Genomic DNA, 15,274 nt, shown 5'->3' with positions numbered 1-15,274 from the left:
GCCCACTCAAAAATGTGTGTATGGATACATGTTAGAAGAACGGTATTTAGTGCCGCATTGCCATTCCATGTGTTCTCTGGCACCTTGTAGACCAATGGTGATGCTGTCAGTGTAGCTTTATCTACTGTATGGTTCTAACTGTCAAGCATAATTTAAACAGTTTGTTACAATAATTTTTTCTATTCCATGTTAAGTAGCACTTCATGTCTTGATTTGAAACAAGGTTTCCTCACCCACATTTGCCCAGAAATAGAGAGGTGAAATACCTTCTTTTTTCCTGTTATCCTGAGAAGTTCGTTGACACCGATTGCATGTGTTCAGCTTATCAGAAAGAAACTTTTTTTGCTTGTGCATCAGCTGGTGCTTGAAATGATTGCATGGGAGTTACGGTTCTGAAATCAGCTGGAGCTGCCACCCTGCAATTAATTAAAGCAATACTGAATTTCTGTAGTCTCTCTTAAAAAAGGCTGTTTTGTGCTAAAGCAACTTTCCATTGGTTAGCATATCTGTGGCATTCTGGCTGCCCTGCAAGGCAGAGGTCTTGATGAATTACTAGCAGTACTGTTTAAATTGCAGGCACCTGCCTAAGAAGGTGGAGCACAGCATGTGTCACCTGTCTTCAGGACTACTTGTAATGAGCTGAAGTTGGGTATAAGAGTGACTACATCAAGTAGGACTGACACTGCTAGAGAAAAAGCTGGAATAATCATACTGGCCAGGTCAATTTTGTGAATCGAGGGATTGTCTGCCATCACCCACTAGGATTTATAATTTAAGGGCGGTTTTAATGGAGTGAGAGAAGATGGGCAAGCACATCTTTTAGCATCTCTGAATACTTGAGCTGTGGTCTTCACTACCTGGTTACAATTGGTCTTGAACAGTTAAATTGATGAGCAGAGAAGGTTAAGATGTTGTGTTTATTAAGCATATTGCACAGTTCTGCTTGTTTCCTTAAGTTGTTCAGTATGCCAGCTGTCTGAAGCATTTTCATGCATCCTGCTTTTTGCTCCTGCCCTGACTTTGCTCTAGTCCTGCCTGTTCCTTGCCTCATACTACCTTACAGTACCGTCTCCAGGCTTCACTATGTTTTGACTTGACTTCTGACCGCAGTCTCATCTTGTCCACCTATTCAGTATGTTTCTCAGCTTCTCTTTACAGACCTTTGGCCCTGCTCCTGCCTGTTTTTTGCACAGATCGACTTGGTACAGCCTTTGAATTTTCAGATGCCTGTCTGTTTACTGAACGTGAAAATATGTGGTGGGAGTAAAGGTCTGTGTAGCCTTGTGCTCTGTTTTTAAAAGTGGTTATGAAAAGAGTATATGAGGAAAGGCAAGTACAGAGCTAGCCTTCCCTTGGTATGTACTTTCAGCTTCTTACTGATGACGGAGAGTTTCAATTTCACTTAAATTGTTGGACTTAGCCACTAATGGCCTGGTAGTTGGAGTCCTACAGGATCTTAAATTGCTGTTTAATGTTAAAACAAGAATTCTGTCAGCTTTTTAGTCTGACCCCTAAGGAATTAAGACTTAATGTGATCATCCTGTCTATTAGGCTAAGACTTGATGTGATGGGTTGAAATAGTGATGACTTCACACATATTTGAAAGCAAGCTGATGGTTTAAAAGATAATTAAGTTCTGCAAGCTGCATGAGAATAGTGTCTGAACCATGAGAAAAGAAATGAACCTTATCTTGCAGCCTGTTTTGTGTCATATAATTCAACAGGCAGGACAAATCCATAGGAAAGCAAGCTTTCAGTTGTCTCTTCTTTTTCAGCATACCATAATTGTTCTCCTTTGCACATGAGTGTGTTGCTGTTTGTGGTGTCATCCATTTGTAAGACAACTTGCAGTGTGTTATTTTGGAGGTTGGTAACGTTGCAGTAGCTTGCTTTTGGGAAGGTTGTAACAATTACCCAGGTTAACACTGCTTGCCTGTCTGGTTTTCAGATAGAGATTACATTGGTGGTTAGAGATTCAAAATTGGTAGCTTGTCTATAGTCTGATGTTTCTATCATACTGCCCTAAGTAAAATCTATCTGCTTGCTTAATTTCATGTGTTGCAAAGATGACCCTGCTTGCAGCATATCTCCAGATAAGAGCCTGGGAGCTCTGGAATTACTTTGTTCATTCCTTGGCCTGAAGTAACCTGAATTCCATCATTTGGGCCTAATGTAAAAGAAGCTTCGGGGTGAAGGCTGAGGATATTTGAGTCTTTTTTGCTTTCTTTTACTTGATAATGTTTTTGCTACGGAATAGCAATTTGCAGCAGTAGGGGGAAGCTCAGGACTAGCATCACTGAGAAACAAAACAGAGTTATGAAACCAAGTATGGTTTCCTTTGCAATTTTATTGCTTGTTCTGTTTTTTGTTTGTTTGTTTTTATGTATGGTTGTTTTGTGGTTTGTTTGGGGATTTTTTTGTTTGTTTTTTTAACCTTCCCACAGCAGTAACCCCAGCTGGCCCACGATGATCTTTGCTCCCCTAGCAAGCACTGTTCTATGGATACTGTCTAATAGCAGGCATGTAGGAAAAAGTGCAAGAGTATGGTAACTTTTCTCTGATACACTGTGTCCTAAGCTTCCACAACTTGTGGAACAAAAGCAGTATTTCAGAGGCTGGCTGAATATTTGGGAACTTGCTGTGAGGTGTGACAGATTAGTTCCACAGAACCATAGAAGGATTTTGGTGAGTTGCTGGCAAAACTGCCAGTGGGGTAACACCAGAACCAGTAGCTTTTGCTGAGTACAGGACTGTAATTCCTTCACTGTTTTTTTTTCTTCACACTTTAAGCACTGGCTGATCCATTAATGCAGCAAGTCTATCCTTGACAAAAGAAGATTATACAACTAGTGTTGGCGAACTTGTCTCACAGTGGTTAGAAATGTGAAAACTGTGGTTTATATTTGTATTTTAGGCAAATAGAATAGTTAATGATTTAGTGACTCTTGAACCTTCGAATAAGATTGCAAGATACAAAAATGATAAAAAGGTATTTGAAGACAACCTGCTTAAATAAAAACATGAAGTAGTATATTTGAAGGTGCTTCTTTTGTAGTGCTTTTTGACACTGCGAAAGAGTTGTATATGCTACTTATTATTTTGTAAGTGGGCCTTGGTGTTCTTTTGACAGACATGCATGGAGGGGATATTGTGGATTGATTTCTGATTCTTGCTCATGTTCATTTTGTGTCTGGCTGTGTATAAGGCTTCCTGGCTTCCACTGAGCCAGGAAGAAGATACCTGAGATCTGATTCATCTAGTATGAGAAATAGGCAAACAGGTGACAGCTTAGAAAATAAGCATGCTTTTTCTTTTGATGATGCTGATTCCCCAGAAAAAATAACATAATCCATGTATGGAATATCTTTGATGGTGTACCTTCAGTGAAGCTGAGCTGTCATAGAAGACAAAAGCTGTAAAGACAGTGGCAGTTTGACCCACAGGATGTCTTTTGGAAGCACTTGCACAGGGAGATTCCTGCTACTTTGCTGGGTTGGGGGTGGCTATAGATTTTGTGATTTTTGTGGGGGGAGGAAATGGCCTATAGTCAGCCACAGCTGCTTTGTTGCAAAAAACTATGCATGATACGTACAATCATGTTTTAAATTATCTCTATGTGTACTGGTCTATTAAAAATTGAACAAGTACCAAGTGCCAAAATCATGAAAATGGTTTTCCTCACAGGAATTCATGAAAATATTTCAATAAAACTGCAATAATTCAGCTGAGTATTTAAGTTTGCAGTGTAATATAGTAAAGTAGTTATGTACTTGTACCAAAATTTTTGTCCAGAGGACTGGGGGGGAATCTTTTTCAAACAAAGGGGAAATAAAGGCTGGTTTGCTTCTTTTTGTTTTCCCTTGTCTTCAGCTCTAATCAAATACATCCGGCCAGTATTTGTATCTCGGTCAGACCAGGATTCTCGCAGGAAAACTGTTGAAGAGATTAAGAGGCGTGCTCAGTCTGATGGTAAATGGCCACAGGTACTGTATACTACTACTGTGTGACAGATGGTATTTGGCATTTCCAGGCTTTCGATATGCAGTTTACTTTTTTCCTTGTGGAATTCTTTAGATGGTTTGTGGAGGGTGGGATTCCCCCCTGCCTTTCTACAAGATAGAATGTAAGATTCTTATCTGTACAAAATGCTAGCTTTTCATTGCAGTGTGTTTCAACAGGAGACTGGGTAAGTACATGGGAAGACAGCTCTATTAAGTGATACCAGATGGACAGACCACAGCAGATTTAGAAAGTCCTCTAAGAAGGAAATAATTAGGTGCTCAGCAGAATACCTGGGGAATTATTGTGTGTTCTTGCCCTTCTCAAGATTTTGGCATGCTGTCACTGTCAGAGATGCGATACTGGCCAAGATAGCCCAAGCAACTCAGATGTTCCAATAACTGGAGTACGCCTCTTATTGGACCACATGATGAAAACATTGCTAAAAAGTGGCTCAGGGGTTTTTTTTCTCCACCTGAAATGTGACTATTTATAATGTGCCTTGGAAGAGAGTAATGGGAGGAAAGGGATGACTACCTAAGGTGTCAGTTTCTTGAAAGCATGTGATTATTTTGAAAATTTGAAGCGTTCTTCTTGTGAATTTTTTTTGATTAAGATACGGTATGTCTTTTGTGGCATTGTTACTACAACAGTGGTTACATCCAGGTACTGGACTACAGAAACATTATAAACAGTTATAAACAATGTGACAGAAAGGTGATACATAGCTTTCACATCATGACTTTCATCAACAGATTTCAAAGCTCTTTAAAAAGTAAATATTCTTACTTACAGATTAAGAAACTGAGTTGCAGAGCTGAAGTGATTTAGAGAATATCTAGCAGGTTTTGGCTTTTTGCTGTCTGAAACTTTTTTTTACACAATCTAACCTCCTCCTCTGAATTAGGTTCAACTTGAGTATTTTTTGCCTTGTTAGAATTCTGTTTAGATATTTTCAGCCTCTGTCATTCTGACATCTGCGCACATGCCAAGTAATAAATGCAAAAAGAAAATAACAGTCTTCCTTTTCTTAGCCCATAGGCAGGTAGCTTGGGAGCAGGAATTTTGTTTTGGTGCAAAACAGAATATGATATTTTTACCAGTACCAAAACCTTTTGTGAAAATTCTCTTGTACTCAACTGTTTCTGATTGCTGTCAATGTTCAAATCGAATAAAATGATTATCAGAGGCCAAGAAAGAGGTAAATTCACAGATAAAGACAAATATTTTTAGTATTAAGACAGAACTTTTACTTCTTTATTGAGCACTATTTTTTATTACTCTGAACTGTTTTTGCCTGGAAACTTTTTTACTGTAATCAGTTAATGTTAGCTTTGAAAAGATGTGTTTGTAAATAAATCCACACTGAAATAGTTCTTAAAAGTCAATTTTTTTTTTTATTACTAGATAATGATATTCCCAGAGGGCACTTGCACAAACCGATCCTGTCTAATTACATTCAAGCCTGGTAGGTATGATGCTCATTTCTCTGTTCTCTACAGAATGTTCTTGTATCTTCGTTTTCTGAAATACCACTTGCATTGTAATTTGCTTGCTGTTGCAGAAGTTGAGTTAAAAATTGCAGTAGGGTGGAATTGGAATAGAAATTTTCTGATGCTACAAAAGGATTGTAGTTCCACTGTTGAGCAAAACAGTTTAGATAATTCAGATTTTTCTTTCTTGGCTTGTGAGATGCATATGAGCTGGAGGAGTAATGTTTCTTACTGGGTTTTTGTTTGTGGTTGTCTTTTTTTCTTTTTCTTTTTTTTTTTTCCTTGCCCCCTCCATTTCCTGTTTGGGGTCTGTCATGCAGCATTTAGATACACTATAAAACTTAAGGTATCAGTGTGTATCTATTTCAGGCTGCTGCAGCCTTTGTTGCTGTGTTGTACGTGGTTGATTCCTCTCCAACTCTTCTGTTGAGTTGCATTCTGGGGAAGATGGCATGAGAATCTTGCCAGTATAGCACTGTTACAGAGGCTGCCATTTTTTACAATATTTTTTTAACATCCACATTCTAAACTCTTTTCAGTTAGTATCACCCTTTCAGCTTATCACATTATTAAAGGGTATAACACTGGACATTGTTGCAGCTGTAAACTGTAGTTACAACAAGGAGAAATGCCAATATTGCAGTGAACCACCAATGTTTAATGTAAACTTGCCTTTATGATGTAGGTAGGGAGATGGTGAATGAGGAGACTACAGTGAGTGAGGCAGTTGTGAATGTGTTTTTTGACTCTTTCTAGGTTTCTGCCTAGCTCGTGTTCTGGTGTTACTGTGTGTCTTATATTTTGTATTGCGTACAACTTGCATATCGCTATTAGAATATCATGCAATGAATCAGCATTGTAATTCCTTGCACTGATTCATTTGGCTGAAGGAATCTCAGTATTGTTTCCTGAACAAACATTCAAAAAGCTTTTCTTCCTCCCCTCTCAGCTCTTTACCTTTTTAGATGCATGAGTGGTGGTTAGGAGAATATCCACTTCTTTTGCTCTTTACTCTTCCTTTCCCTCTCTCTCCACCTGAATCCTGGCCATGCTTTGAAAACCAGCCTGAATCCTTCATTAAACCCCTGATTTCCTGCTGTCCCTCTGCCATAGACATTCTAGGCATCATATACTTTCTGCCTCAAATCCCCACTCTATCTTCCTCTCCTGGTCTAGTACCTGCTGCTGTCTGCCTCTTGACTGTCTCACTTTTCCTATTGGAACCTGCTTCTGTATCCATCCAGCCTCCCAGAAATCCTTTGCCTCAAAATTCCTCACTTATATCAAATTACTTAGGTGTCTGTTCAAGTAACTGCTTTCAGAGTGCCTTTCCCCATTCTACTCAAGTGGTCTACACTCCTTGCTCTTACTACACAGTTTTTTGGTTTTGTGTTCGTGCAAGCTAGTCATACAGGGCCAGTCTAGTTTTGTTTAAATGGTGGTCTTGTCATCTACCACTCAGATTTTTGTCATCTTCGGATTCTTTCAAAAGTTGCTTAGGCTGTGGGTTTTGGAGACTGAACAGAAAGTACCACTGGGCCAAGAACCAAATCTCTGCAGGATCCCATTCAGACAACCTTCATTTAAAGATGTGTATTCTCCATTAACTATTACTTCTTTTACATCTATGCAAGTATTCTGTAAAGCAAATGTAATGCTAAGAATACAGTATACTTCCATCGTTCAGTTCTTAATTTTAATTGAAATAGTAGGCAGAACTTAGTAAATTGCTATAAAAAACATAGTTTGAGTGAAGACTGTCTTTATTGTTTTCATGAGAAAAAGATGTTTAGAGAAATCTTGAGCAAGATAGTTATCATGCTTACCCAATCTTTGTGCTAGAAACCAAGAAAATGATTAGCAAATGACATTTATAGATCTTGTGCTACTTATTTACCAGAACTATAATTCTCATATGAAATGAAGTGATACTTCTGTGCAACAGCTTTAGTTCAATAGTTTCTATTAGATTTTTCCATAGCTACAGAAAAAATAAATAAGCCCCTCTGAGGGGAATTAAGGTGGGAGAAAAAAGTCAAGTTAATTCTGTTACTTCAGAGATGATAAATTTCCTATAAATCGGTGTTGCTTAGCTAAAAATAGAAAGCTTCTTTTGCATAAGAAAGCTTAGGTTCTTCACCAAAAAATACTGTTGACCACAGAGAATATATTGACTTAAATATCTTGCACATACTCGTATTTTTTTAATCATTTATCAAGCTGAATTTGGTACTGGGCTTTGACTTGTGTACATAACAATTTATGTAAGTGGTAGAGGATAATTTAGAGAATGCAAGCAAGCATTCGTAATTATTTATCTTCTGAAAAGATGGTTATACATTGTCATTCTTTAGTGCTTGCTCTTTAGATTACTTTTGAGGCTACTTTTGGGTCTTATTTTTCCACTATCAATTAATTCCTATGCATATCAGCACAGTAATTGTATAATTTTTTTCTTTACTGCAATAAATTTCTTCTGCACCAAAATGCACTATGAAGTAATGATTTGTCATATGTGCCTTCTAGGAGCGTTTATTCCTGGAGTTCCTGTACAGCCAGTGGTTTTACGTTATCCAAACAAACTGGTAAGTTCAGCTTGCAGTAGGTATGGGGCATTTTCCTCTAAATACATTGGCACTTCTGTAATCTTTTAGGTTAGATAATTAGATTTAGAAGTTTGGCAAGCATTAGTAAATGCTTATTGGCTAAGTATGTGTTGCTTAAGCCTCTAGCAATATAAATAGTCTTAACTGAGATAGTTTAAATGTTTCTGCTTTTATTAGGTTACTCTTTTAAAACAGTGCTCTGAAAGTTACTGAGGTTGTTACAAGAAGTACTGTACAAATGACAAGACAAATGTCAATTTCTGTCTAGGATCTGTGTTCCCATGTGCTCCCTGTTCCTACAGTGTGTGCTGGAGAGTTTTTTTTTTAGTATAATTTATTGCTGGAAGATGCTTCTGCACCTCCTGCCTGTGGGGTTGTTAGTCACAAATTAATGCAACTAGATAAATGATAATAGAATAATGTTTGGGGGACCTTGTCACCTTTACAAGGTGTCTCAGTGTCTGGTTTACATTCACTATGCACTTGGCTAAGGAATGCTAGACACTAGCTAATTTGGAGTAGTCCTTCAATATAAATCAGATTCATGTAAATTATATGTGCAAATTATAGTGTTTATTTACAATATCTAAATTAAACAATTGTTACAAATGCTTGTAAGGATATAGGGAAACAAATGAAGATAAAGCTTACTTCATCTACTTCCAGACTAAGCCTACAGGAAAGCACAGAAGAGGTGGTAGTTTTTTTATATTATTATTATTCATTTTACCTGATGTAGATACTTTCCTGTCGTACTGCAGCCAGAATCCTGTCTGTCTACATTCCTCAGTTAAATAGAAGATGCTTCCTAGTGAACTTTGCTAGCTTTTATACTTGAAGTTTCTTTTTGAGCACTGTTAGACTATTTTCAGGTCCAGTCTGTCTCCTTCTAAAATAGAAGTTATTTAGGGGAGTGTGGGAGGAGTGTTAGAAGTAAAATAAGGACTACCTTGCCTCTTTGCTGATGCATGTCACATCAGAAGATCTCATGTAGTCTCTCTTTGACTAACCCTTTAACAACCCCTTGATCTAAGGAGTTCATTTCTTCTTGGTACCCAAGTGCTTATGTTTTAAAGTGTTTCCATCCATTGTTCTTTCTGTCAGTTTGCAGGTTGATATAAAACATATGCTTGATTAAAAAAGAAAAGAACCTAAGCAAAGTTAATACACATAGACCACCATTTGCTCTTGACTGAGACAAGGTGTGATGGCAGTCAAGTAGTTTGCAGTAACAAACCCCGACATTATCTTTGCGGATGCTGTGACAAGTATAGCAGTCTGCTATGCTCTCATAGTATTATGTGCATTGTAGCAGGTTGCCTGGAACTTTTCATTACATAATTGTTTTATTTTCAGGAAGAAAGATTCTTTTCTAAAAATATTTTTAAACCTTTATTGCACTGCCAGTTTAAATTGCAAATATGCACATGCCTTATGTCATACTTAATATACCTTGTTACTTTCGGTTAATATTAAACTTATTTATACCAATATAAAGCTATCAAACATTAATTTGCAAATGTTCAAAAGTACATCTTCATCCCGAAATGTCCTTATTGCCTGTAGTACGTAATATGCAATGTTTGTCAACTAATATTAAATGTTCCTAATACTCTATTAATGGAAATTGTGAGCTTTTTACATTGAAGTAAATCAATATAAATTTTAATGAAAATTTTCATAATTTTTTTATATTACTACAAAATGTTGTAAAAGAAACTGTAAATATTTATATAGATATCCATTGGACTTCGCCTGAATCTGTGTATGAAACTTTACTTTTTCCTACTACTTTTAATTGCTGTAAAACTGTTAGTTTTCAGTGCCTTACTGAGTCATTTAACTTCCTAAGGTCTACTTCCACTAAGCATTAATGGGGGGATGATAATTGCTATTACTATTTGATTTTTAGATTATCTTGGGGGCTGCAGAAGAGTTGCAGCAAAGTTAGAATGAGGAGAGGAAGGAGGAGGAGTATGATGTGATACATGAGGGTGAGATTTATTTTAGTTAGGATGCAGTTAAGAGTTAGGTAGCAAGCAAGAGTCGGGAGAGAACATTGTTTTTCATACACTAAGGCAGCATTTCTAGCAAACTTTAGTTGTCTCTGGCTTTCTGTTTGTTGTCTTGTTTGACTGCTGCACATTATAATTTTAGGTTTAGAAAGTAATTTCTTAACATCTTCGCTTAGCCTGTGAATTCCAGATATGCGTTGTGTGCAGTCACCCCACTGCTTTTAGCTTGAACTGCCTGCTCTGATGTACCTTCAGAGCTCTGAGTTCCACAGTACAGATGCAGTCTTGGACTTGAGTGCAGCTGACTGTTCTGGGAGGCTTTTTGAGATCAGAGCCTGGGGTGAGTGTAGTAGGTATGTGCACTCTTACATGTTTCTTTCTTTGTACTCTATTCAAGAACTAGGTAAAGTACTACGGTTTGGCAGTGGACTGAAAAGTGGCAAAAGTGATGATGATAAATTCAGTTCTTTTCTAGCAAATAAATCTAGTTCTGGTTGCCATGAAGAACTCTTTCTAGTCAGGGTTGCCCTCTGAATACCTTTCTTCTTTGGGCTTGGGATTGTTTGCAGTAGATGATGCCTCTAGTCCTGTATCAATGTTTCTTTAGGAGTAGTATGTTAGTATGTTGCTCCCCTTGATGCATGAGCTGAAAGAAATTGTAAGGTTTAAAGTGTTGTTTAGACCCGAAATTCAAAATTTGCTTCTGTTTATCTAATTTGGTAGTATTTTCCCTATTGGATGCTTGACAGCTATTACCTACATTTTAATTAAAATAAACGCTCTGTCTCCATCCATAGGTTCTACAGCAATCCTTTTTGCAATTCACTTGTACACACGAAGAATTTTAGTGTAAAGCATTTCCTTCTGTCAGAGTGCTGGTGATTATGAAAGGCTATATACCTGTTTAAATATCACAGAGCCATTTTAAAATATATTTTTATGTCCAAGTGTCTTCCACAGGTAACTGTGCTATTTGATAAGAGGTTTGGCAGCATCTCTTGTGCAGCTTTGTTGTGTCAGGGTTGACTGAGCATGTAACAACACAGCCTGTCTGCTGTTTGAAGCTTGGCATGATTCTCAGTATCTTCTTGTGTCAAATACAAATTATATAGAAGATATACTTCCACACAATTCAAAGGATTCATTATCTAGATACAAAAGTTTCAAAGTGTACTCAGAATGCTATCAAAGTGAATGCTGTCCATAAGCATAAGCCAGTAGCTGTGATAAAATATAAAAGGTATCTAAACTAGGTATAGAAAATACCACTTCCTCTCTTCTGCTTGCTGGTTTTTATCATTAAAATATTGGATATGCTGGCAGGAGTGTCCTGCAAAATAGGTCTGCCTCTTGCAGACCAGAATCCTGTTTTCCACTACATGGCATTTAGTTGTCATCCCTGCTGCATCCTGATGTTCTTGATGAGAAAAAGCATGCGTGTCTGCTGTGACATTCATATTAGGAATTTCTCACAGGATTGTTGATAGATACATGGCTTATTTGAGTTTGTCGTGCCAGCTAGCTAGCACAATGGCTGGATTCTGAAAATACCTATTTGCTGTGCAGTGATCCATTGCCCAGGCAAGGTACCTTTATAGAGCTTGCTTTTCTTTGTCTCTTTCTGCACTGTTGTAATTTAGAGAGCCGAGTTGGATATGTGTAGTGCTGTGTTGTTGTTCTGTATCGTAGTTTCTGATTCGAAAAATTATCAGCTGTCTACATTGCAATGGTCAGGGTTTATAAATGAAAGTTCCTTGTGGAAAAAACAAGCCCCATAACATGTTTACTTGGAGTATTATCAGAGACATCAAAATTGCCAAAGCCAGTTTAACAGTAAAACTACAGACATTAAAGTTCTACAAGATCATTACATGGAAATGTCTATTTTCATGCATGTATGTTGATTGCTAGAGATAGAATCATTCTTTATCATATTTTGTTTGATTTAAAATAATTGTTGAAAGTCAGGATTTAAATTTTTAGTAGCCCTTCATGATAAATTGACCTTACCCCAAGCTGTTGATCTATCATATTAGTCACATTTTTCACCTTTTATGGATGTGTTGCTTGCTCTCATTTTAACTTGTGACAGCCTTTTGCTCTAAATGGTAATTAAAACATGAGTTTGACTTGATTTTTCGAGATCATGGCACATGTGATCACCTAAACTCTCTAAAATGGTTTGGATGGTACCATAGAACTGAACTTGGAACACTTTCAGTAGGTTGATAGACATATCTTTCTGATCTGGTCTTTTAGAAACCTGAATTTACCAAGTCCTCTTGTCTTTCCATTAATGACTGGTACATTTTTTTCCCAGTTGTTCAGAACAGTAGCTTGGAACTCATTTTCAGGTTTTTGGATTCTTACTTCTATGCTTAAATCTCATCTCCAAGTATTGCAATTTTTTTCCTATGGTGTTTCTTAGTCTTACAGTTAAAAATGTGATGACCTTTACTGTCATATTCCTCCTTGTCACCAGTTATAAACTTCTTTCCAGGTCTCCATTCCCTTTTTGCTAGTTGGATCTTGTTCACTTTTTTCACTGCTATTTGTCCTCTCTTAGTATTTTACACACTGCTCATTGCAGCCATCTAAAAGTGCTGCTGGTCTTGCCTGAGAGTAAATTCATGGGTTTAGATGTCTTATGTGCCTTTTGATTCTTGGATCAGGCAGGTGGCTGTATGCTGTCTGTGAGTATAGGCAACTGGAAAAATACTGTTTTGAGGCCTGACTTAAGGTCTTACTTGTCCTACTGCTTCATGTCAGTTAAGGAGACTTCTTTTCAGTCATCTCCACAGGTCCCAAACACTTCAGAAGTGTTATAGAGTGTTCATATCTGTTGCTAGGAGGTCTGTGTAAAGTGTAGGGGGACACCCTGTTGAGCAGGATGGGTTAGGAAAATACACATGGACTATGCATATCAAAGAACATCAGCTCACAGTAAAGAACTTTCTTTTCCAAGGCTAACAGCATTTGAAGAATCCCTGGATCTTTAAATGTTTTATGAATATAGATATTCTGTGTTTAACAGCTGGGTTACTGGGTGTTTCCTAGCTACCTAAAAGGTAGGCTGGTTCCTGTTGGGGCTAAGAACTTTTGCAAAGAGGGCACTGAAGTTCTGTGAAACCCTTTTAGTCATATGTCATCAGTTATACTAACTATAATGTAACAAAAGTTTGAAGTACAGTAATTAATTGCAACTGTCATGCTTCTTTTCTTAGGATACAATCACATGGACGTGGCAAGGGCCAGGAGCGTAAGTGGTTTATGTTTAATTGCTTATACCATGATTGCTTTCCTTCATTAGTTTTTATTTACATGTCTTATAGGCATATATAGTCAAGTAGTAATTGCTGGTTATTGGCTTATTCTCTGGGATTAATTTGTCTTTTATCTATTATTCCTTAGTTATGATAATACTCAGTTAGAGGAATTCAGGTATAAACAGTGTAATTCTGCTGCTATAATTTTGGTGGTTTGCAGAATGGATTTTAGGTTTTTATTTCAAACTTTTTTTTTTTTTTAAGCCAAGTACATTGATTTGGTGTGTTTCTGTATAAAATCTGTACGGCTATTGTTTGAAATTGGTCTAGTCCCATGGAAACAGTCAACCCACTCAGGGAATTTGGAGATACTGTTTCCATTATCTTGCCTGAATGCAACTTTGATTTTTTTTATTTTTTTTTTTAAACCCAAAATGTTTTTCTAGAGGTTCCTTAGTAAGTTTATGTAAAATACTAAATGAAGCAGTTCTTGCTTGTTTAAAAAAAAAAAAAAAAAGTATTTTTTTAGCATTATTTTCATGTTGGGGTTGGACTAGTTCTAAAGTGTTTCGATGAAGATCAAAACAATAAATTTTGAACCCTATGTAACAGGGAGTTGGTTTCTATGGTTAATGGCTTGCCATTAGCCTTCTTGGGAACTATTGTTTTGCATGTCCCATCTGAGATGCTGTATTTTAGTAGTAATGGGGAAACCATTGGGATTAGCCAAGATTCAAGTAATTTAGAGTTTTGTGAATTAATTTTGCACCTTCAAATGGACTGGGAACCAGGTCTAATTAAGGACATGTCTAGATTTGGAGACTTGAGGAAATCATTGATCACTTTTAAAGGTTCAGCTTTCAGTGAAATCATGATGTTGGAAGTGGATGAATCCATGATAGTGTCTAAAGTAAGTAGGTACTGCAGCATTTACTGTATGCAGGGATTTCTTTTCTCTCCTTGTGAGTTCCTACCTCTTCCCTTGCATTTGCACTGCAGTTCATCTAGCAAATTAACTCAGCCAGAGGGGAGAAAGGTGAGTAGCTTACTTCCAGCTTAGTCTCCTACCTGAGGAGTCAAGAACACATAGGAGGAAGAAGAGGGAAGGAACTTTTAGGTGTGTTGCCTCAGATCACTTCAATGTGTACAAAACCCTTACTTGGAAGTGCTGACCACTGCTTAATAAAGTGAAATTAAATTAAAGCTGAATGAGAATCTGAGGCAGCACATGATGTTACGCAAATTCACTGGGTCAGTTTAAATTACAGCCTTACTTAATTAGGATTAATTCTCCTGAGTGACCTAAAATGTATTTCTGATGTCTTAGCAGAAAATACTGTTAAGACTGATACAGTCTTCACTTTCTCAGCAAATGTCTCTCTTCTGTCATAGTGTTAGCCAAAACTTAATCTGGAAATGCTGATGTATCCAGGAGTATTCTGTTTGTTCAAAGTTGTTGTAGCCTATAAAATGGATTGAAAACTTGTCACATGGAAACTATGCACTTCCACTTACAGAAGTTACTTACAGTAATGTTTATACTATTTTGACAGTATTCAGAGCAGATCAACAGATTCTACCTTGAAAACAAAGATTGACTATAGCATACAACTTAAATTTTCTCTACATCAGGCTTGAGTTAGATACAGGTTCTATCATTTTTTTACATTGATATTTATAATTTAAAGTTTAATCTTTGAGGATTGCAGAGAGTTGGCAGAGAGAAAAGTTTACTTGTAATTTATTAGAGTTTTTTAATGCTCTTGGACAAGGAGCTAGAAACCAGACTTTCATATTTCCTGTCAGCAACATGAACTTCAAATCACAAGTTCCACTGTTGTTCTTGCTCCTTTTCTTTGCTTTAATGTGTTCGAAGTTCAGTAGGAAAGAAGGGG

At 37.1% G+C, this 15,274-nt stretch overlaps 1 protein-coding gene across 3 annotated transcripts in view; it reads left to right on the top strand.

The window, feature by feature from the left end:
* LPCAT1 (lysophosphatidylcholine acyltransferase 1) overlaps positions 1-15,274 on the top strand; it is a 64,207-nt gene that overhangs the window by 15,028 nt on the left and 33,905 nt on the right. For all 3 annotated transcript variants that reach the window (XM_052787057.1, XM_052787059.1, XM_052787058.1), the window contains 4 exons: positions 3,871-3,983; positions 5,407-5,467; positions 8,019-8,077; positions 13,338-13,372. In XM_052787057.1, the coding sequence (XP_052643017.1) occupies positions 3,871-3,983; positions 5,407-5,467; positions 8,019-8,077; positions 13,338-13,372 (268 nt within the window). The remainder of the gene's footprint in view (positions 1-3,870; positions 3,984-5,406; positions 5,468-8,018; positions 8,078-13,337; positions 13,373-15,274) is intronic.

The sequence above is a fragment of the Harpia harpyja genome, chromosome 5, assembly GCF_026419915.1.
Source record: "Harpia harpyja isolate bHarHar1 chromosome 5, bHarHar1 primary haplotype, whole genome shotgun sequence".
Classification (NCBI taxonomy): Eukaryota; Metazoa; Chordata; class Aves; order Accipitriformes; family Accipitridae; genus Harpia; species Harpia harpyja.
This window is presented reverse-complemented; position numbering and strand designations above follow the sequence as displayed.